This window comes from Microtus ochrogaster, chromosome 5 (assembly GCF_000317375.1).
Source record: "Microtus ochrogaster isolate Prairie Vole_2 chromosome 5, MicOch1.0, whole genome shotgun sequence".
NCBI lineage: Eukaryota > Metazoa > Chordata > Mammalia > Rodentia > Cricetidae > Microtus > Microtus ochrogaster.
Genome location: NC_022012.1, coordinates 36288692 through 36311800, shown reverse-complemented (window position 1 = coordinate 36311800; position 23109 = coordinate 36288692). Strand labels below are relative to the sequence as shown.

The 23109-nt window shown below is 44.5% G+C and overlaps 1 protein-coding gene across 1 annotated transcript in view; it reads left to right on the top strand.

Annotated features, from left to right (window-relative positions):
* The window catches only part of Tbcel (tubulin folding cofactor E like), a 61038-nt gene that overhangs the window by 16394 nt on the left and 21535 nt on the right, over positions 1-23109 (top strand). Inside the window, exons 2-7 of the mRNA XM_013346121.2 lie at positions 4742-4891; positions 7801-7940; positions 13263-13444; positions 14767-15023; positions 19121-19247; positions 20841-20957. Of these exons, the coding sequence (XP_013201575.1) occupies positions 4759-4891; positions 7801-7940; positions 13263-13444; positions 14767-15023; positions 19121-19247; positions 20841-20957 (956 nt within the window). The 5' untranslated portion in view covers positions 4742-4758. The remainder of the gene's footprint in view (positions 1-4741; positions 4892-7800; positions 7941-13262; positions 13445-14766; positions 15024-19120; positions 19248-20840; positions 20958-23109) is intronic.

The window sequence follows — 23109 nt, the reverse complement described above, 5'->3', positions numbered from 1 at the left end:
CCCAGCAGGAGTGTGGGATGGTACACTGTCTGTATGGCTCTCCTCCCATACCCATCCACCCAGCAGGAGTGCCCTGTGCACCTGCCCAACCCGTGCTTTGTTGTGACTTTCTTCAGGCGCTTTACATGATATTGGATCAGGATCTTGAGACACAAAGGTTTGAGATTTTCGCATATTTCACCACATGTAATGGAACCCAGCAGCATCACCCAAGATTCCTGGCTCACTGGTTTCAAGCACCAATTCAGAACAGTTTAAAATGCATTTGCACTCTGCCAACTGCAGAGGTAGACGGGTGTAACCTGACTCCTGTTATTTCCAGAAAGCCATAGATTACCCGCCACCCCCAAGCCTTTTAAAAGACTGCAGTTAAAGATCTTTTCCATTCTACATTTCCCCATCTTTCAGTCTTCTTGGTTTTCAGCCTCCCTTTCTCACCTACCGTTCCTCCTAAAACACAGCAGGTCCGAGCAGATTTTGTGTTACCAATCTATTTGTCTCTAAGGTTCCAGTTGAGCGGCCATGTGTGCATGTGTGAAGCCTGCATTGCTGGAAGGCTCTTCAGTAAACTGTGCTGGCAATGACCAGTAAAGGGGCCTGGGGTCACTTGGTAATCTCACAGAGAACACTACATAGTTTCTCTTCCTGAATATTTGGAAGAGGGCTTTGTTTTGTTGAGAGGAGGGTGAACCTACAAGAACACTACCCCCAAACTGTGCTCCTACAAGAACACTACCCCCCAAACTGTGCTCCTGGCCTTCTTTATTATTAATTTTCCTTTTGAGACAGAGCCTCAGGAAGCAGGTCAGGGTGGCCTAGAAATCACTAGTAGTCCAGGCTACCTTGGATTCTCCAGCCTCTGCCTCTCAGGTATGGAGGATTACAGGCAGGCACCAGCAGGCCTGGCTCTGGAAGAGTTCTCAAGCTTAAAGGCTCAAGGGAAAACTTCCAAGTTCCCGCACTTGTTTATCTCCTGGCACGACCTTCACTCAAGTCAGTGCTTACTTTGCATGGCTGCCGTGGTCTACATTTCAGTGGTGTCCGAGTAGCTGCCCTTGAGTCATGTGGTGTAAGTGCTGCAGCAGCCTCCAGATCAGAGATGCTGCCTGAACACAGAGACCTTGGCTGCCACAGTGACAGTCTGCCTTCCCACGTACGTTAGTCTTTTGAACTGCCTGTTTACGGGAGATGGCAGTGTAACTTCTCTGATGTTTTTGTTAACCATTTCTAAAAAAACTCCCCTGGTGTCCTGCCTGAGACAGGCATTGCTAGAGCTGTGGCACCCTTTACTAGTGGCGGAGCCTCTGGGCCGTGGCTGCTGTTGGCGGCAGTGAGTTTCCATGAGCAAAGAACCTTCTGATCTGAGGGTTCCCGAAGCTCTCAGTAGCTCTTCCGACCCTTAGCTCCGTAGGTCAGTGAACTAACCTGTCACATAGCAATAGCACTGAAACAGGTGCCGACAGGAAGCTTACAAATAAAGGGATGAAACTGCCTGGGGAACTCGGGCAGATTATACAGAGAAGCATGTGTTCCCTGGATAGGCATGTGTTGAGTGAACACATGTGTTCTAGGCATCTGCACGGATTCCACAGAGTCCTGTAAACGTGCTCAGGTTGCAGTTGAGGACAGGCAGCTTAGTGGCTATTTCTGTCTTGGGTTTCTCTTAAACTCTTGCTGCAAACCTGAGGGGGATGTTTAAATCATCTGGGGTGAGGAGGAGAGAGAGGTTAGGAACTAATTCATGTGTCCCTAGTCTGTGAAAACCATGAACTTCCTGTGTCCATGGGTTTTTATCATGATACCGATGCAGGATGAACAGCCATGTGTAGCTGGGAGCTGTCCTCCAGCCTTGTAATGCAAGTAGCACACTTAAAGTGCTTCATTGTCTCTAGGAGCCAAGTACTCCACAGGTCATGGCTTTTTAAAACTTTCACCTGTGACCCGCTTCATCCAAGAAATTTTTACACAACCTCAGGTATATAGATAAATAAAATATGTAAATCAAACATTTCTTGATGATAATAAAATTTTACCTTAAAGAAATTATTTTGGTATACATATAATTTTAATGCTTATTTAGGAAAAAAATCAAATTTGCATAGTAATGAGATGGATGTGCTTCTTTTCATGAGGAGTTAAATGCTGGCTGGCGGTGTTTGCTACCGCGGGAGGTGGGAGGTGGTGCATCTTGTCTGTTGGGTCACAGAGCTATTAAGTGATGAAAACTGAATGGGCTTAATCTGCCCTCTTCCCAGAGTCTCTGCCGTTTCTACTCAGCGCCCTGGAGATGAATGACTTTAATACTCAGCGCCATTTATCAAGCCTGTGCCATATACATGTGCATGCTGCATGTGTGCTGTGACTCTGTACAGAATTCCACACTTCTGCTCTCTGCATAATTTAGTGACAGAGTTAGTATAATAGCCTGGGAAAAAGACCCAGAATTTGGCTTACTTAACTATATAAGCATAAGTAGAGCAGTGTTGCTACGGTGAAATGAATGTCAGCACTCACTGGGAGCAGTAAGAAGCATTGTCTAGTCGGTATCTAACAGCTCTCTGGGAAACTCTTTAATGCTCGTTCCTTCTGGTGTCCTCCAGTCCTTCACATCCCTAGTTAATGTGTAACTGCGTTCAAATCTCTAATTGTTTTTAATGACTTATTAATTTTTATTTTTTGTGTGCATGAGTGTTTGCTTACATATGTGTGTGCACCACGTGTACCTCGTGCCTGAGGAGGCCAGCAGAGGGTTTGGATCCGCTGGAACTGGGGTTGTAGACAGTTCTGAGCTGCCATGTCGGTGTTTAAAACCAAGCCAAGGTCCACAGGGGGAGCATCAAGTGTTGTTAAGCATATAGCCATCTCTCCAACTGCTCTGTTAGGTTAAGGGAGGAAATCTTGACGGTTGCCCCTGGCTTCCTGCCCTCCTTACTGAGGGGCTTGTCACCCATCTTCCTCCACGCCTCAAAGGTCCTGGCCTGGGCTGTGCTCTCTGCTCTTTGGTTGTTCCTGCTCCTTTTGTCACTCATTGCCTTCTGTCCCCAGGCCCCAGAGTTCTTTTGTCCTGTCATCCCTCATAACATGTCCTCTATTCAGGTGACACGTGACTCCATCTTCAGCTAACATTTCTCACCTAACCTGCTGTTTCCTGCAATGTCACCAGGTGCCCACACTGTCCATGGAGGAAGTGCAGTTCCTCATCTCTTGACTAGTTACAGCAGTCAGCACCAGAAACCTGAGGTTGTCTTACAGCCCACAGCCCACCTCTCCTTTTGCTAGCCACCATATTCCCCCAAAACCTTGCTTACTAATCCTGTCTTGAGCCAGCCATATGCACTGATTGTTCCCCTGTATCCGCTCAGGTCTCATCTTATGCCTGTGTGTCTGTGGTGTCCACCTAACTCCTTCCCCTTTGGTCCTGGTTCCATCATATTTGTCAAATAGTCAAGTACCATGATGAGTTAAAACAAACAAAACAATACAAAAAAAAGCAATCAAACCTTGTTCCCTCCTCCAAAGCCAGCTCTCTCCCGTTCTGTTCAGCTACTGATGGAGTGTGCAGTAGTTCCTACTGTAACTGCTTTGGCAGCTCCGTGTTTCTTGAAGTTATTCATAGGCCGCTGTGCACTCTCGTCACTGTGCCATTTCCAAGCCTTTCTATTGATTACTTTAATTTTAAAAAGTAGTATGCTGGCTGGTAATTGGAGACTAATAGTGGTTGCCCATATTCTGGCTGATGTGAAACCTAGAGCACAGAGCAGTCCCTTAGGGTAGTGTCTTATCAGGCTGTCAGAGGTCAGCGTGTTTGCTCTTCTCTCCTTTGATGTGTGCATAGTGCAGAGAAAGTGCCAGACTTACTGAATGTTCGGGCCCCTAGATGAGATCAAATAGAGAAGCGAAGTGACAGACTTTACCTAAATTCTGCACCAGAAGAAAGAGCACTCTCTCTTAGGTGGACTTAGGTCCAATAATAAGGGACCAGGCAGTGGAGAAGGACAGTGGCTTGTGTTAAAACTGATTATTATTGGTCAGTTGAATTCCTAAGGTTCCTGCCAGTCCGAGGGCTTAGGTCCATGGAGATCTTGGGGACCTGGGTCCCTTTTTGCTCACGTCTACTTCCATCAGGCTTCTTTCCTGGATCACGTTCCAGCAAGGCATCTGTTCTGCAGCAAAAGAATAGAGGAAACAGGAAGCAAAAGATCAGATGGAAAGCACTGGCTGTCTTCAAGATTTCTGTAAATTACCACAGAGATTGCTATCCCATCAGCCACTTCTTATTCATACATTTCTAAAGACAAGTATGCACGTGTCCACACCCCCCCACACACACATGTATATACACACAAAGGTTCTGTTACTGTGGGGAGAGAAGGAATTTCAAGGGACAGTATTAAAGAATTCATGCGAACTGTCCATAGTTAACCTGATGTTTAATCTGCTCCTGTGTTCAGTCTTTTTCTAACTACTACATGAACCTTACCTACCAACCAAGGGCATCCTTGTTATCCACGGCTGGAAGACACCCTCCCCCCAAGTGCTGGACTACCGTTTAGTGATGTTGTGCACACCATGCTGAGCCGTCTTTGATGTCCTCTGCACATTTCATGGTCTCAGCACAGAAGTTTGCCTGGGGCAGTAATATGCTGTACACATCTGCAGTGCCCAGCCTCTTGCCTCATAAACAAAAATAGTTCTTACATGAGTAAGTAGATAATTTTGATGATTTCTTGTTTTCTTGTAGACTTTTCAGAAAAGAAGATGGACCAGCCCAGTGGAAGAAGTTTTATGCAAGTGTTGTGTGAAAAATACAGTCCTGAAAACTTCCCTTACCGCCGTGGCCCTGGGATGGGAGTCCATGTCCCAGCCACTCCTCAGGGCTCTCCTATGAAAGGTAAGGCAGGTAGAACAAAGAACATGTCTTTATCTACGATTATCTGGGTTAGCTTACAACATTGCCTTATTTGTGAGTGAGTGCCTTGTTTATTTTGAATTATGAGTCAAATGGTCATCATTACATGTTAAGATTCCAGAGTTTTCTTTTTTCATTTGTTTTTATTGAGGTATGTATTTTCTCTGCTCCCCTTTCTTTCTCTCCCCTCCCCTTCTATCCTCTTCCATGGTCCCCATGCTCCCAATTTACTCATGAGATCTTGTCTTTTTCTACTTCCCATGTAGATTAGATCCTCTTTGTTGTCTAGGTTCTCTGGGATTGTGGATTGTAGGCTGTTTTTTCTTTGCTTTATGTCTAAAAGCCACTTATGAGTGAGTGCATGTGATAACTGTCTTTCTGGGTCTGGGTCATCTCACTCCAGTGTTTTCTTAAAGAGCCTCACAGAGCTGCTCTCTTCCAGATTGGCCAGAGACATTATAGTTGTCTTTACAGGGCAAGGCTGATACTTGGGGAATAATCCTTCAAGTGCATACCCTTTCAAGGAACTCGAAGAATACAGAATAGTACGAGGCTGACCATTGCCCTTGAGGCCTTCACAGGTCTTGGTTAGATTACACGACATTCACATTGATTAAGGTATATCACAATGTAGCTTATGTTGAGCCAAATGAAAACCACAGTGACGAAGAATGAAATTTAGAAGATAAAACTATCAGGAAAGGGTTCAAAGGTTAACTAGCCCTTGGAGAATGTAGAGTACGATTAGAGAGGAGACAAAGACATTCTAGAAGAGGGAAGTATGCAAGGTGGGTTTTTGCTAGCCTTTTTATCCTAGCTGTACTTAGCAGATTTTAGAAGTAGTTCTTTGTCATTCAGGAGAGTTCATAGAGAATCCTTGCTTTATTCCAGTACTCAGAGTCTACCGACAGTCATTTCTCAATAGAACTGTCTCCAGCTTTGTAATCATGTACCTCTGAGTTGGCAGTTTGTTGTCTAGGCTCTGGTCTACATCAGGAATTTGATACTAAAACAGTACTTAGTAGAAAAACTATATAATTCAAGGCCTCAAATTATGAATCATGACCTTCAGGAGCCCTTGTTTTTTTTCCAAATGGGAGAAAAACTGGTTGAGGTGTCACGTCTGTCTCTTTCTGTGAGACAGTGAGTGACTTTGCTGACACACTAGGGCACACCAGGCCAGATTCTGTGTTTGGCCAGCCATAGTTTTGTGTTTTTCAGATTCTGAAACTTTTTCTCCAATTAGGAATTTATTTTAAAAGAAGGCTATATTTTCATATGGAAAAAATATGTTAACACATGAATCTAAAAAGGGAATAATTGTTAGACAGAAATGAAAGAAACAGCATTTTAATTGTCTTCCTATAAGTGAAGAAGATGTTTTGAACACACAGACTTGAAGAAGTGGCTTAGCAGATAGCTTGTAAGAAGTTTAATAGTTTTTTTTTTAACTTTTATTGATGCTTTGTGGATTTCACATCATGCTTTCTTATCCCTTTACATCCCTGTACCCTTGCGTCCACCCTCTGCCCTGCTAACTCTCCTCAAATCAAAACCAAATTCCAAAGGAAAATAAAAAACCAAACCAAACAAAGACAAAAAAGAATCTTGTCATGGAAGCTGTAGTGTGGCCGACTGAGTCACACAGTTCACCCTTTCGTCTGTTCATCTTTACTTGCAAGTGTTCATTACCATGTGTCATTGGTTTGGTTCAAGTTCTCTGGTTTCTGATACTCCATCAATAATGGGCTCCTCTTGGATATCCTGTTGTTGTCTTGTGTCATGGAGATCCTGCTGTTTTTGATCTGTGAGTTCATCCCTTTCAGATGTTCCAACACTTCATAGATTTGATGGATGCTGGGGGGTCAACTCTGTACTGAATCTATGAACTATTGGAGATAACTTTTGAAAGGAGCTTCCGAGAGGAAAGAGTGCAGATGCTGTAGAATTGCAGACCTGAGGTCAGTCAACGGTGCTCTGAGACACAGGTTACCTGGGTCCTGTGTGTGTGCAAGAAGCCAGCAGTGTGGTTGTTGCTGGTGGCTGGCAGATGCCCAGCCAGGAGCAGAGCTGAGAAGACCTTTTATGGTGGGGGTTCAGCACTTCTGAGTTTCTCCGGCCCATATTCAATTCTTCCTTTAGGATTCAAGGCCCCAAGATTCCACTATATTTTCGAGGCCTTCTTGGAATGCAGAAGATACAGGTAGTTTTTTTTTTAACCTGATGATTTCTGGGTGCTAAACATACATAGGCAAAAATTAGGCTATAGCAGAATCGTCATCAAAGAGACCAGAGAGACTTCTTCCAGCAACTGATGGGAGCAGATGCCAAGTCCCACAGCCAAACATTAGGTGGAGCTAGGAGAGTCCTGTGGAGGAGGGGGAGAAAGAATTGGAGGAACTAGAGTGGTCAGGGACACCTCAAGAACACGGTCTACAGAATCAACTAATGGGACACATGGGGAATCACAGAGATCAGGGAGCCTGTAGGGGTCTGACCTATGTCTTCTACATATATGTTAAGGCTGAGTAGGTTGGCGTTCTTGTGGGATTCTTAAGAGTTGGGAGTGGGGGTGCGTGGTCTCTGACTCTTTTGCCTACTTGTGATTCCCTTTTCCTCCTACTGGGTTGCCTCATCCAGCCTTGATGTAATGGTCTGTGCTTGGTCTTATTGTAGCCTGTTGTGCAGTGTTTGGTTGATGTCCCTGGGAGGTCTGCCCTTTTCTGTGGAGAGAAGAGGGGGCTGGGTCTGGGGGAGAGGAGAGGTGAGGGGGAGAGATGGGGGGGGGACAAGAGGAGGGGAAGCTGGTTGGGATGTAATATATGAGGGAATAATAATGAAAAGAGAACTAGGCTGAATGGAGCAAGTGTTTTGTGTCTCCTGTGATTCAGATCGCCTCAACCTCCCCAGTGTGCTTGTGCTGAACAGCTGCGGAATCACCTGCGCGGGAGACGAAAGAGAAATCGCTGCCTTCTGCGCTCACGTGTCAGAGCTAGATCTTTCTGACAACAAACTGGAAGACTGGCACGAGGTACAGCCTGTGCGGTGCTGCACTGGGGAAAGGTGTTGGGTACCACTGTGCTCTTGCTGTGCTCCTTTGCATACTCTGACTCTGGTTCTCACTGGAGCCTCTGTGTGTGCCAAGGTAAACAAGTCAGCAGCTCCCTGCAGTGCTCTCCAGTTAGTGTTTATTGCTGCCACCCTGCTTTTATTAGTGTGGGCAGCACAGAGACATTTTATTCCAGGCATTGAAAGGTTAATGAGCCTACGGACACTTCGACTGCAACAGTGCTTTCTCTTTCTCAGTCCTACATCTTCTGCTCATGCCCTGCTTCCACTTCTGGGTTTATCTCTGCAGATTGACTTGGAATTGCTTCCACCGAAACCGAGATTATAGTCATTTTCTTGTTACTGAAATCTTTGACAAATCCTTCAGAACTTCCCTTATTTTAACCAAGTGTTGAGTAGTTTGATACATCTGGTGCCTTTTGACCTGAGAGTAACTTGAACTACACACTAACAGCTTCATAGCATTCCTTCTTGTTATTGTAGATGTCAATCCCTAACTTACTAAAACATTTCCTGATCGGAACTACCACAAAGTATAAGGGGAAGCCAGTTCTTCCTACTTGGTTCATTCAAATCACGCTCATACTTTTTGCTTTGATTATCTGTAGAGGTTTGCTTGATGGATTTTCCCATTCCTGTTGTCTCCTGTTTCTCCATCACTACACAGTACACCACAGACTTCTGTAGCAAATGAATCACCCTGGACCCTGCTGCATGACACCCTTCCCTTGCTTTCCCCTGCTTAGCAACCGAGGCTTGAATCCTGAGGAATGGCCCTCATCACATAGCTCTCTGCTGTTCCCAGAACTTCATGTCTATCTTTAGCCCTGCGCTGTCAATTGCAGACAACACAGGCAAATGGCACGGGAGCTTCCTTGCTTTAATCACGTTTTTCTGTCATCTTCTGGCCACTGCCTGGGTTGTCATTCCTGTGTCCGATTCCCCTGCTCTCAACTCAGGCAGCCAGATTACCCCAGAGCATCTGTGCCTACTACTGCAGAAGGATTTGTCTCAGAGTGGTGTGGTCACTTGCTGACTCCATATTTTTTTCAAGAGACTGTGAGCTTGTTTTCGATGGCAGTTTCTGTCTTTTTTAAATCACCACCACCCTGTGTACTAGAGCATCAGATGTCTGTTGCCTATGTTAAGGAGTGACTGGCTGCATTTATGGATTGGTGAAGACCGCTTGCTGCAACTCTTACCATGACTTCCCAGAATTCACCTAGTCCTTTCGCGCATCGCACCAGTATACAGGTGCTGGTAACTAGCCATTGAAATACTCCGTAGCCATCAAGTGTTACACGAATCCTAAAACAGCTTTCTTGGTTAAGAAAACTCAGTGAACTGTTTGTTCAGCTTTTTTTATGTATCTGTTCCCCTGTTCTATTTAATTTGGTGTCCATGTCTTAGTGGCAGTTCCTATTGTGATAGGATTTTTATCAAAATACTTGAATGTTCATGTCATCCGACTTATAGTGGAAGTGTAGACTCCTCGGGCTGCTCGAGAAGCGGTTTCCACCCATACATGTATCCATTTGCCTGGATAAACTACTTATTTTACTAATCACAAATCATAGCTTGTACTTTTTTGGTTCGGAGACACCCAGTCACCAGGCATGCTCTGTCTGCACTGCCCGGATGCAGAAAGACCCACCCTGCTAGTCCTCCCAAGCTGGGACTCTCTTCAGTCCTGTTGATGAAGTTCTGACTCCCCAGAGTTGGGTAGATTTGTGGTCCTACTGCCGTGGGGTGTGGACGGTGGGGGTTCAGACCAGATCCTCCTCTCACTCCTCCTCTGCTGAGTCCTCTAACTTTGTTGTTTGGTGGTGTGAACTGCCCACAGGCTGGGTTTTGACCTGTACTTTGACTTTGGACCTGAGCTTTTGCTCCCTATTCAGAGCAGTTTAGTAATGGTAAATTGCACGTCAGAAGGGAGCTATCACACAGAGCTTACACTAGGAACCAGGCTTTCTGTATGCTTTAGCAAAGGTCTGTGTTATTTCCCAGACCACATTGCATACAGCCAGGGGCTGCATATTTATTTGAAGTATCTGCACTTCGTTTGAGCATCCTCCTATGCACTTGGTAGCCTGCTGATGCTGTTGCTTTCAAGTTTCTCATTCAGTTTACTGTTTGTTTTTTTTTAACCATTTCTTGTAATCCTCCGATTCCTAACTGTAGTCGATCCCACTCTTTTAGAGTATATATCAGAGTGTAAAGGGACTGGAGGAAAACTGACAACAAAAGAATATTGATTTTTTTTCTTTTGCTTTGATTAAACTCTTTGCCAGGCTACAAATGCTTCATGGGTTACTGGTTTAAAGACATCACATTTCAATCCTCTTACAATCCATGCGTCTGATTATGAAGATCATTTTCCTCTTGACATTGACCAAGTTGACTTCAGCCTGCATTAACATAGCCATGTGGAGCAAAGTAATGTGGAATGTTCTTTGAGTTTCCTGAGTGGTCACTAATGTTACAAGTTAGGAGCCATTTCTTTTGTTTTAAGCTCTCAGCTGCTATATATCTCAAAGCTCAAACACACTGGGTGAGAACTGTAGTAGTCTGGAGGGAGACAAAAATGTGTCCATTTTTCTTCATTCGGCACTTGTATATAAAGCAGTTCCAGTTTTTAGCTAGTGACTTGAATTTTTGGCTGGATAGAATTTTGCTCACCCTTTCCCAACGTATCTCTGTTCCCCCCTTTTTTTTCTTATTGAAACCATTTTATAAAAGAAATTGAATCAAGTGTTTGAAAGGAGGGAGGAGTTAGCCAGTCAGGTGAGGTAGAGAAAAGCTTGGGCTTAAATTACCATGGTTATCTGCGATCCCTTCCCCATTTCCTTACATCTTGAGTTTCCCCCTTTATGGGGGCCTGGGTAGAGGACCCTATGAAACCCTGATCTGTAGAGGTCTGAGAGGTGATGCCAGTTCAGCTCCTCACTTTTGCACATGAGCAAATTCAACTCATTCCAGCCAGGGGAGTGTTTTTAATCTGTGATTTAAAGACAGCACATGAAGAGCTGCCGTAGAAACTCAACAGAGTGTGGCGACTTTGCAGTTGGGAAATTTTTTCTACCATAAGTAAATTTTTTTTTGAGATAGAGAACTTCTATTTATTTATTTATTTATTTATTTATTTATTTATTTATTTATTTATTTATTATGCATACAATATTCTGTCTGTGTGCAGGCCTGAAGAAGGCACCAGACCTCATTACAGATGGTTGTGAGCCACCATGTGGTTGCTGGGAATTGAATTCAGGACCTTTGGAAGAGCAGGCAATGCTCTTAACCGCTGAGCCATCTCTCCAGCCCCTAATCAATCTAATGAATACTATGTTTTCCTTAGCATCCATGTGAGGTGACACAGGAAGCCTTTTGGATCTTCATACTTTAAAAGAAAATATTTGTTTCTAGCACAGAAAATGCTTCCTGCCTGATTGCTTAGTGTGAGTCCTGTGTAGTGTTCGGGAACATGCGCAGGGTCCCACTGGACACTTGGCCAATGTAGATGGTAAAGAGACCACACAGCCGTTAGCCTTGGGAATCCCCAGAATTCGTTTCACAACCTTTAAGTAACTCATTTTTTTTAAAAGCATTTTGCTCTTTATTATAGAAATCTAGAGGGAGGTGATGGTTTCTGGTCATCGTCTAGTGTATCCTTCTCATTGGTACTTAGGTCATGGAATGTAATGCACTATTGGTCCCTGCGTGAGCTATTGAGCTATGTTGTAGGCACAGCCACGCGTTGCATTACGGTTTGGTAACACTCACTCACAGAAGCGGCTGCGAGGGAATATCCTCATACTGTCGGCATCCCTCACGCTGAAAACAGCAGCTCAGTGCATCTTCCCTATTCGACAGCTCCCTTCTTCATTTGTGGAACATTGAGTGTGCAGCGTGGATGAATGGTGAATGGGAGGAGGGCCTTTCCTCTGACGGACTCCTGGGAGCCTCCCTCGAGTTAGTCTTCTCACTGAACTGAGCAGGCGCTGTGGCCTGATGAAGCTGCAGCTCACCTTTTCTTCTGCCCATGGTCCTCTCTGGATGTACCCAGCGTCTCTTCCAGAGCTCCGAAAACAAACTGGTACAGAGATGTCAACCCTGAGTGACATCCAAACGCATCTCATTTAACCCTTCACAGGGTCCTGGGCCATCTGGGTACTTTCCCCTTTCGTCAGCAAGGAAACAGACTTGGAAAGGTTAAGAGATGAAGCCAGTCAGCTAGCAAGTGTTGGAAACTGATTTGAAAGCAAGCCTTCCACACTCCTAAATGAGTCCCTACTGCTCCTCTCTGACTCCACTGCTGCCTGGCCCTGCGAGACTTAATACATTTGTAGGTGTGAGCATCATTCCAGCTTCCTTCACTCGGTCCTCACTGCCCTGCCCACTACTCTCCAGTTGTTCTTCATTTCCTCCCAGTTATACTCGTGATGTACAGTGGGACCACAGTCAAAGAGTTGAATGTCTCTGAGCTTCAGTGTCCTCGTTTTTCACCATGAGAAATTCACAGCTGGCAGGTTGTTCAGAGAACGAGTGTATATCCAGAAAGCTAGAACTGTTTAGAGCGTATAGTTAGACTCAGCCACACCTCCTGCTCCACTTTTTTTATAGGTTGCTAAGTAAGCCATAAACTGGTGAATTGGTGATCATGCTTTCTCCTTCACCAGTCTCCATCTGTCTGTCTATCATCTGTCTTTCTGTCTGTTGGTCTATTCTGGATGTCTTGGGCTTTTGAATAAATACATTTTAAAGTTTGGGGTTTTTTTTTTTTTGCCTTGGAAACAAACTGAAGCATCCCTGAGTGGTGATGTCTCTCCAGTCAGCTTTGGACACACAGATCCTTACAGAAGGGCTGGGGTGGAGCTGAGGAAGCTTTTACTCAGACATCGTGAGGTGATGAGAATGAGCGGATGAAGGTAGTCAGAGAGAACTGCATGACCTAATCTTAGCTCTTTAAAAATGTATAGCCTAGAATACCATCTAAATTATCCTTTTATCTTACTTCTGTGAGAGTGTATCGTACTGGGCAAAATCAGGGCCTTGCTAATGGTCACGCAGGGAATCCTAACCGTGCCACTAACCCTTCCTTGGAAACAGACTAAATGATTTGCCGTAATTTATTGAACCACTCCTCCTGCTCTGCAGGTGCCTTTGCTAAGTGGGACTCCTCGAGGTACAAGCCCTTCACCTGGGGACCTACTCAGGCCTTCACGCACGTGACTGCTCTTTCAAGGCTGCAATGTCCGCCTGACTCACATCTCTCTTTTCTCTGCAGGTCAGTAAGATTGTGTCAAATGTTCCTCAGCTGGAGTTTCTAAACCTGAGTTCCAATCCTCTGAATCTGTCGGTTCTAGAGAGAACATGTGCTGGGTCCTTCTCGGGGGTTCGCAAACTTGTCCTCAACAACAGCAAAGCATCATGGGAAACAGTGCACACGATACTTCAGGAGTTACCAGAGTAAGCCCAGCGAGCACAGGGGAGCGGGGTCATGTTGCCATATGTGTCTCTGCTGATCTCTCAGCTCAGAAACTCTAGAGCTGTAGGTTGAATGGAAAAAGGTCAGAAAAATGAAGTCACTGGGGTGAGGGTGTGGGGTGACCTGCTCACCTTTCCAGGGGCATAGCTGGGAGGCATGGGATGGCTCGTGAAAAGCACTTGCCGTCCCGAGCACCTCTTTAATCTTCTGATTGCCCAATTTAAGAATTGCTTTAGCCTTTTCTTTGGAAGAAAAAAAAATGTGTTTACGTTGAGATGACTGGGCGCCTCTGTAGGCTGATGCAAAGTGGACCTGCACAGAGGAAACCCCTGCCAGAAAGAAAGAAAGCTGGAATTTCTTTGATTTTTCTAAGTACAGAAATGATCCAGGCTCCCAGGATCCGGCCTCACACCACTCACTGCACCTGAGTTCCTCACTGTTAAGCTAATCAGCTTTCTTCACGATGAACAGCTTCTAGTATGGCACTGAATTAATTGTTCTTTGAGACGGTCTCATGAAGCCCAGGCTGGCCTCACACTCACTCTGTAGCCGAGGCTGGCATTGAACTCCTTATTCTCCTGGCTCTACCCTTTAGGAGCTAGAATGACTTGTGTGTACCATTAGTTGTGGCAGTTGAATTAACTTAAATTCAGGTGTCACTTGCTAACCATGTGACCTTTGACATCCCCTTAACCTCTTTGGGCCCAGTTTCCTTGCCTGTGAAGTGGACACCATTATATGTTCCTGCCACAAGGGCTGACACAGGGTAGGGATATGGTAGTTATCGTTTCTTTTTATAAATATTTCTCCACGTTTTCTGGAATTTTCTTCTGTTGTCTCTCGGCATAATTAAGTCTGTCCCTCCTTGGAAGCCGGACATTCTTTCCTGTGTCGAAGACTTGCACTTCAGTTTCATTGCTCCAGAAGACACTTGTTCTAAGAGTTAGTGCCACATGCTCTGGCGTTCGGTTAAGCACAGGATTAACCCAGCAGCAGCTCCCAGCAGCCTCTGTTGCTTCACTCTGGATTTCCCTTCCCAGAGATACACTGTTCTGAGCTGCAGGAAAACTCTGCAGCTGTCTGTGATACAGCCAGAGTCTCACATATAGTGTGATTGTTTATTTTTAGTTTTTAAGACAGGGTATCACTGAGTAGCCAGGCTAGCCTTGGATTGATGCTCTTCCATCCTCATCCTCCTGGGGTTCCTGGCCCTTTTGTCCTTTAGTTACTGAATGCATGGCGGTGTGTCTGAAGGTAAAACTCTACTGCTCTAAACAATTGGCTGTTTCCTTTCTCTCTGCAGTCTGGAGGAGCTCTTCCTGTGCCTTAATGACTATGAAACAGTGTCTTGTCCTTCTGTTTGCTGTCATTCCCTTAAGCTCCTACACATAACAGACAATAACCTCCAAGACTGGACTGAAATCCGAAAGCTCGGTGTAATGTTCCCTTCACTGGATACCCTGGTCCTGGCCAACAATCACTTGAATGCTATCGAGGAGCCTGCTGACTCCCTGGCAAGGCTGTTTCCTAATCTGCGATCCATCAGCCTTCACAAGTCAGGTGAGGCACAGGCTTGCCCTTGTTCTGTGTCAGTCTGGTCAAGTTCATGATGGAATATAATAAAAATGTGTTTTGTTCATAACTATACTGATAACAGGGTAGGTTTTCATGTACCTACAATCCACTTAATTTAAGACATCATTTTCTTCATAAGTAATAAGTGTTAAGGAGCATAGAATTATTTTCACAATTTATATTTTATACATTAAAAAGAGTCATAAAGAAGTAAAATGAAATTGATGATGTAGTTATTAAAAGACAGAAAAGAATTATAAACTATATCATTTTACCTGGATGCAGAGTAAGGAATCCTGGTCTGGCAGCCTTTTTAAATACTCATCCATACATTCTTGATTGTCACCTTATTGCTGCTGTATCCTGTACATTACAAGAATGAATATGTGTTAATGATTTTTATTTAAGACCAGCTTTAGGTTCACGGAAAACTTAAGTAGAAAGTACAGATGGTTTCTCATGTGTGAACAACCTGCCCCCCCCATTTTGTACCTCCCACCCCCACTGGCATGTTTGTACCCTGCCCATCAATGAGCTGGTTCTGACATGTCATGCATCTGAGAGTCAATAGTTTCTCTTAGGGTGTACCCCATGGGCTTTGAGAAATGAGCAGGACAGCTCCTCCATGTGGTGCGCACAGACTGGCTCAGTGCTCTCCCGGTGCCCCGTGGTCCCCCTGTTCCTCCCTCTAATGCTGACATGCTCTGGTCCTCTGTTGTCTCTGCACTTTCACCTCAGCCACAGTCATGTATTTAGAGTCACGCCATGAGGTGCTTCTTTAAATAGGTTTCTTTCACTTGGTAATTCGTATTTAAGCCCCTCATGCCTTCTCATCACTTGAGAAGTCCTTTCTTGTCAGCCCAAAATGATATTCCATTTTCTAGGGGGCACCATAGTTTATCCATCCTCTGCTGAAGGCTTTGATTTACTTTCCAGTTTGAACAACTAAGAGTAAAGCTGAAACCATTTGTTCAGATTTTCAAGTGGGCATAAGCTTTCAGTTTGTTTAGGTAAATGATAAAGGTAGAACAGCTGAATCATACAGTAAGATTGTACTTAGTTTTGAAAGAAACCTAAACTGTCAAAGCAGTTGCACCACTTTCCATTTCTCCCAGCTCTGCATGAAGAGTTGTGTTGCCCCACATGCTTGACAGCATTGGGTGTTGGCAGTGATGTATGCTTTGACTTCTAATAAGGGTCTTGAATTTAAAGTTCCCTAATTGCCAAATGGGGAAGAGCCTTTCTGTCTGCTTACTTTTCCTATGTTGTCATCTGTGAAAAGGTGGGTTTAGGGATTTTTTTCACTTTTGTTTATAGTTAGGTTGTTAGTTGGATTGTCACTGGGTTGAGATACTATTCTTGGGAAGATGAGAGCAAACACTCCAGATAAGGGACTGACCAAAAAAAAAAAAAAAAGTAAGATACCATCAAAGTCCAACTTGATGAACCAATGAGTTTTCTTGGGGTTATTTATAGAACTATGGGCGAGAGATTACTTACAGGAGCAGAAATTGCACAATGATGGTTGTATTAGCAAACCCACCCAGCATGAGTGATAATGCACAAAAACTGGAGACCCGGAGCACACTGAAGAGGCAAGTCAGCAAGGTGGACAGTTTCCTTGTCCAAGTGGATCAGTTGGTCTTTTTTTTTTTTCTAGGCAATCTGACTAGTCTCTACTTTGTCCAGGCATGTGGGCTTGTCTGCCCTTGATTCTCAGCAGTCTTTACCAATTATATTGTTGGGGAGGAAGGGAGGGACGAAGTGAATCTAGTCAGTTTCAGGAACTTCCTGAAACTAATGTTCAGTTGTTTACTTCCAGTCTTAGGAGCATCCCTATAGCATTTCATGCCCCTTAGAATGGTCTGTTGTTTCCCCTCCCTGTAAACATTCTGCCTTAAATATTTTCCTTCAAGATAGAAGATTTTAATCTGGAGGAAACGGCCACACAACAGGTTGAACTATTAGTTGGGTTGTAAGTTGGATTTTTGTTGGGTTATTAGTTGGATTGTTGTTAGTTTGATATCTGAGTTAATAGACTGTTAGTTGGATTTTTAGGTTGTAGTTGAATTGATTCAATGCTATAGATTGAGCCTAGGGTCTCGTTTTTGCTATCTATCAGTGACCTATATTTCTTGCTTTCTTTTTACTTTTGATTTTGAGATGAGGTCTCACTAAGTTGATCAAGTTAGTCTTGAACCTATGACCCTCCTTTTTTAGCCCCTTGAGTAGCTGGGAGAATAGACTGGTTCTACCAGACCCAGCTTATTGAGCTTTAAAAGTTCTTGTATGTTTCTGTCAATGGATTTTTGTTAAATGTGTCTTTTGCAAAAAAACTTCTCCCAATCTGACTTTTACTCTCATTTTTAAACCTAGCTTTCTTCCTAGTTCTTAAAACAACTACATACTTAAAAATAACTGTGGCTTAAAACTGAAATAGATGAACTTAGTTTAATTCTCTATAGAGGTTATGATGATGAGTAGGAAATGCGTATTTTCTTTTTCTTTTTCTTTATTTATTTTTTGAATTTATTTATGTATTTATTAAAGATTTCTGCCTCCTCCCCGCCACTGCCTCCCATTTCCCTCCCCCTCCCCCCGATCAAGTCTCCCTCCCTCATCAGCCCGAAGAGCAATCAGGGTTCCCTGCCCTGTGGGAAGTCCAAGGACCACCCACCTCCATCCAGGTTTAGTAAGGTGAGCATTCAAACTGCCTAGGCTCCCCCAAAGCCAGTACATGCAGTAGGATCAAAAACCCATTGCCATTGTTCTTGAGTTCTCAGTAGCCCCCATTGCCCGCTATGTTCAGCGAGTCCGATGCGTCTTTTCTGAACATTACACACACACGCCATGGCACACATACGGAGGCCAGAGGACAAGTTGCAGAAGTCAGCTTTCTCCTTTTACCATGTATGTCCTCAGGAACTGAACTCGGATGGTCAGACTTGGTGTCAGGCACCTTTATCTGCTTAGCCATCTCACTGGCCTCTAAAAATGCATTCTAAAAGCCACGATTTTGCACATGGAAGCTTTTTATTTCACAGCTTGACAGCCCTTGACATAACTCTCCTGCATCTAGGTAGACTCGCCCACTGGTAAGAGAAGAGGACAGCTGTGACTTGAGATAGTTCTGTGCCAGCGTCCTCACGTGTCCTCCCTCTGACTTACCCTTGCTGCAGGGCACGGCAAACACAAAGCAGTTATGGTCTCTGAAATGGATTTCCCATGGCCACTCGGTCTCTCAGGATGTCGCGTGTGTGTGAAAGCCTGTCTGACTTGGGAGTCAGATACCGGCTTGGGTGACACACTTGCCCACGGCCAGCGGGAACTGCAGTCTCGAGCTCAGCGTCTTCCCCTCACTGCTGCTCTGCTTACTTCAGGATCTGGGGTTACTGTACTCATGGGTCGGGTTGGTTTGGGCAGTGATCTTGGACCCATTTTCCTGCCCCCAGCATGAAGGTAGCACGAAGGTAATAAGTCTTAGTTTCTAGCTCTCTGCTCTTGTCGTGTTAGAACACGTTAGGGGAAAGTTTGCCCTGCCACCATCACCTCAGAGAGTCGCAGTCCATTAGTCTGCGTTTCAGTAAAAGAAGTCAATTGAGTCACTTTTCAGAAAAATCACAGCATGCGCCTGTTTACTGAAACCGTGATGACCCAATTAGATGCCGTTGTAGTGGAACAGGAGATAGGAGCGTGTTGAAGAACCAGGCCCACCCTCTCTGTCCTTCACAGTTGAGCTCACAAAGATGGGAGAAGCTCTGGCAAGTGGGTTTATTTGTCGTTTTTGTTGCTTTTGGCAGCACCTTACTATCCTGCCTTAGCTGCCCTTGAACTCCAGATCCTCCTGCCTTCACTTGAGCAGGTGAGAATCTAGACACACAGCAGAGCGCTGAGCCTGTTTTCCAGGGAAGTACTTTGAAGTTTAACCATGTCCATTCCTGTATCCTTGGAAAGGGGCCAGCTTCTGGCTGGCTGTTTGCACCTCAGCATTTCAGGAATTGCAGGTAACTGCTTGGCCATCTTTGTCTTCTTCCTTTTGTTCTTTTCTGGGTTTACCTAAATAATATCTTTTTTCCAATTAGGTTTGCAGTCGTGGGAAGACATTGACAAACTAAATTCCTTCCCCAAGCTTGAAGAAGTGCGATTGCTAGGAATTCCTCTTCTGCAGCCATATACCACTGAGGAACGCAGGAAACTGGTGGTGGCCAGGTATGTTGTCCTGCTCCCTCCTGCTGCTTTCTGAAGGGGCCTTAAAGGGCAGGAGACTCTTTGGGGTGCTGTGCATTGTCCCATCTCCTGAGCAGATTGTGCTTAAGCTGCTTCTGTAGCACTCAGGCCTGGATAAGAAGAGATGTAATGGCGTGAGCAAGACCTGTAGCTGTCCTGCCTTGGCCACTTTACACCCTTGTAAATAGATGTTTTCTCTGTTTGTCTTTAAATGCTTAGAATATTTGAAAGCCCATTTGGGGTGATGAGTGAAAGCCTATTGATGGAGAATCATCTGCTCCAGGTTTCCTTATTTCCTCTAACATAGTGGTCATGTAAAGAGCATTTATAGCTGGAAATGGAGCCTTCTCAGTACGTCTTTTCTTCTTGAGAATCTATCTCTTGGTTGACTTAAGAAGGCTGGCTGTTACTGTCTTTCATGCTCCTGGCTTTTTCTGTCTCTGGCGCTATCTCTGCACATTGCTGCAGCTTCCCTCCAGTGTGGATGCTCGTATGAACCTTTAGCAGAAAGAAGATTTAGGCTAAAATGAAAAGAGCCCCAGGGCTTTGCTTTGCTCTCTGCGTGCACCCCACGTGGAGCTCTTGAAGGATGGGCAGTAGGCTTTGGGGTTTCTGCCGAAGAGGCCTCCTTAAGCACAGCATTGATCTTTTGCCCAGCTAATGCCTGGCTCCACACTCCCATGCTCGTACTTCTTACCACAGTCAGAAGGCTCACTGTTCTCTTGGGAAGCCCAAGTCTCATGGTAGGCAGGCTGTAGGCTTTATGTTCTTCACACAGTTCATTTACAAGCATAAGATGATTTGTGAGTTATATGTTCATTTTGTACGAACTACACTTTGAACTTGTGCTATTTAACATGGCAGCCGCCAGCCTAGGTGGCTATGAGCACTTCAAATAATGCCTCGGCTAATTTGAAATATAAAACAGACACTAGATTTTCCCTAGTTTTCATGAGTAAGAGACTACAGAAGAGCTCATGACTTCTTAAAATATTGATTACATGTGGAAATGCTCATATTCTGGTTATATTATATTAAATATATTGTTACAATTTTACCTTTTTGCTTTTTAAAATGGACTAGAGAGATGGCTCAGTTGTTAACAGTACTTGCTGCTCTCCCAAGGACCTGAGTTCGGTTCCCAGTACCCATATCAGGTGCTGTACAGCTACCTGTATCTGCAGCTCTAGAGAGCCTGTTACCCTCTCTGGGTCTCTGTAGACAGCTTCAAATGTAAGTACATATACAAAGACAGACACGTACAGGGAAAAAAAAAAAGAATAAAAGCCAATTTTAAAGTGGAGCTACAGGGTACTTCCACTACATCCCTGGGCTGCATTCATCACCTAAGGTGGGCAGTGTGACTTAGAGCCGTGCTCTGAAATGTTAGGTTTGAAACAGAAGATCAGCATCATATCCAAAAATACAACAGTCTTTATTTCATCCTTTTGATGACTTCACTGTGTCAGTCTTCACGCAGGAATAAGGCCCAGCCAGCTGTGTCCTTTCAAAAACGACAGCCCATTGTTTTATTTCCAGCTCCTTATAATGTCTTTATTTGGCTTTCACTTATAGACTGCCCTCTGTTTCCAAACTCAATGGCAGCGTTGTCACCGATGGAGAACGAGAAGATTCTGAGAGGTTTTTCATCCGGTACTACGTGGACGTCCCACAGGAGGAGGTGCCATTCAGGTAAACAGCTCTCAGCAGGCGCAGTAGGGAGCCAGGCCAGGGTCTGATCCTCTGGAACTTGGACTTAGAGAGAAAAGGAAGACATAAAAGCAGACATATTTTATCTTCCTTTCCATAGTGCAGTGGTTTTCAACCTGTGGGTCATGACCGCTTTGGGGGATCAAATGACCCTTTCACAGGGGTCACATGTCAGATATTTACATTATGATTCATAATGGTATCAAAGTTACAGTTATAAAGTAGCAGTGAAATAATTTTTTGGCTAAGGCTCACTGCAACATGAGGGACTGTATTAAAGGGTTGCAGCATCAGGCAGGATGGGAACCACTGCCGTGCATCCTCTCCAGTCTTCTGTAGACAAAGGGCTGGTATCTGGCTAACAGCTGTTTTCCTGCATCGTGCTTTATGTCACCAGTTTCTCTTCTCAGAGCACGAGTCATCTGTCCTCAAGCTGTGTGCTGTGTTTGCTTTGATGTGTCAGCTTCTGCAGATCGGCAGGCTTGTCAAGCGAGGAAAGGACTGGAAAGTGGGCTCTCGAAGGGATGAGTGTGGGTGGCTGCATAGGAGGAGTAGCAGGCCGAGATAGCATTGTCTGAGTTTGGGGAGGACGTTCCGGCTAGTGTGAAGAAGGCCCTGTAATACTCCAGAGATAAAGGGAAGGGATAGAGGGTGCATTTCACCAAATACAAAAGAAAAGAGAACCCCAAAACAGCTTTCCAGGTGTGGACAAATAGAATTGCTTGCCAAAAAAGTTCCATGCCTCCCTTATGTAAGAAAAAGCTTGGGGGGAGGGGGTAGGAGGATGACTGGGTCATTTAGAGCACTTGTTCTTGCAAAGGACCTGGGTTCCTTCTGACTTCCTAAGGTACCAGGAATGCATGTGCCACACATATATGTAAGCAAAATACTCATACATGTATGTTACAGGATATTTGATAGCACTGTGAAACTCCAAGACTGTGTTAATAAAATTAAACTTGGATCGGGGATGGAGCCAGTGACTAGTTGACAAGAATTGGCCATTGAGAGTATGGAGGACTCAGGAATAAAGATAGACACACAGGAAGTAGTAGGGAGGGACCTAGAGATTTGGTGTGTTGGGGGTGGCTTTGATTTGGAACAAGTGGAGAGATGCTTCTTTTGCTTGGTTCAGTCAACTGGTTGCTTTTCAGTTTCTCTAATCTAGCAGGTTTTGACTCCAACATCTGGCTCCCAAGTCTTTATTGATAAATAGAACAATAGAAACTTAGTTAAAACCTACATTTAGGGGCTAGAGAGATGGCTCAGTGGTTAAGAGCATTGGCTGCTATTCCAGAGGTCCTGAGTTCAATTCCCAGCACCACATGTTGGCTCACAACCATCTGTAATGAGGTCTGGTGCCTCCTTCTGGCCTGTAGGAATATACACAGAATATTGTATACATAATAAATAAATAAATATTTAAAAAAAACAGTCCTACATTTAGTGGCCATGGCCAAGCCTGTGTTGGTGCTGGCAGGACCAGGAATCCTGCCAGGCCTCATCCCAAGTGGTGGCAGGGCACAGATGGCAGTTAAAATCAGTAGATTCAGGTGCAACCACTAAGCCGACAGAAAAACAACACATATAAATACTAGAAAGGAAAGAAAGAAGAAAGAAAGATGCTCAGTGAGGTGAGTATGCTTGCTAAGGAAGCGTGAGGACAGTTAAAGTTAGATGTTTAGTGCCAAGAGATATCTTAGCATTCTGGGGAAATAGGAGGGGAAGACAGGAGAATCTGAAGCCCTTGGACCAGCTAGCTTTATGTGCACAGTGGAAAAAGAACAGTGAGACACTTTCTTAGATAAGGTGGGAAGGTGAGACAGAGGCTGACCTCTGACCTCCACATGCACACTACAGCACATATGCACCATATCCATGTACGCAGATACACACACATGCAAGAAAGGAACAAAGAAAGAAGCTATCCTTGAAATATTAAAAAGAAAAGAAAAAAGAAATAGCTGGGCACAGTGGCATTTACCTGTAATCCCAGACCTCAGGAGGTAGAAGAGATAATAGAACCAGGAGTTTCAGTGATAGCTATGGCTACATAGAGAACCCCTTTCTTTTGGGGGGGAGGGGGATTAGTGTTTTTTTTTTAATTTATTTATTTATTAAAGATTTCTGTCTC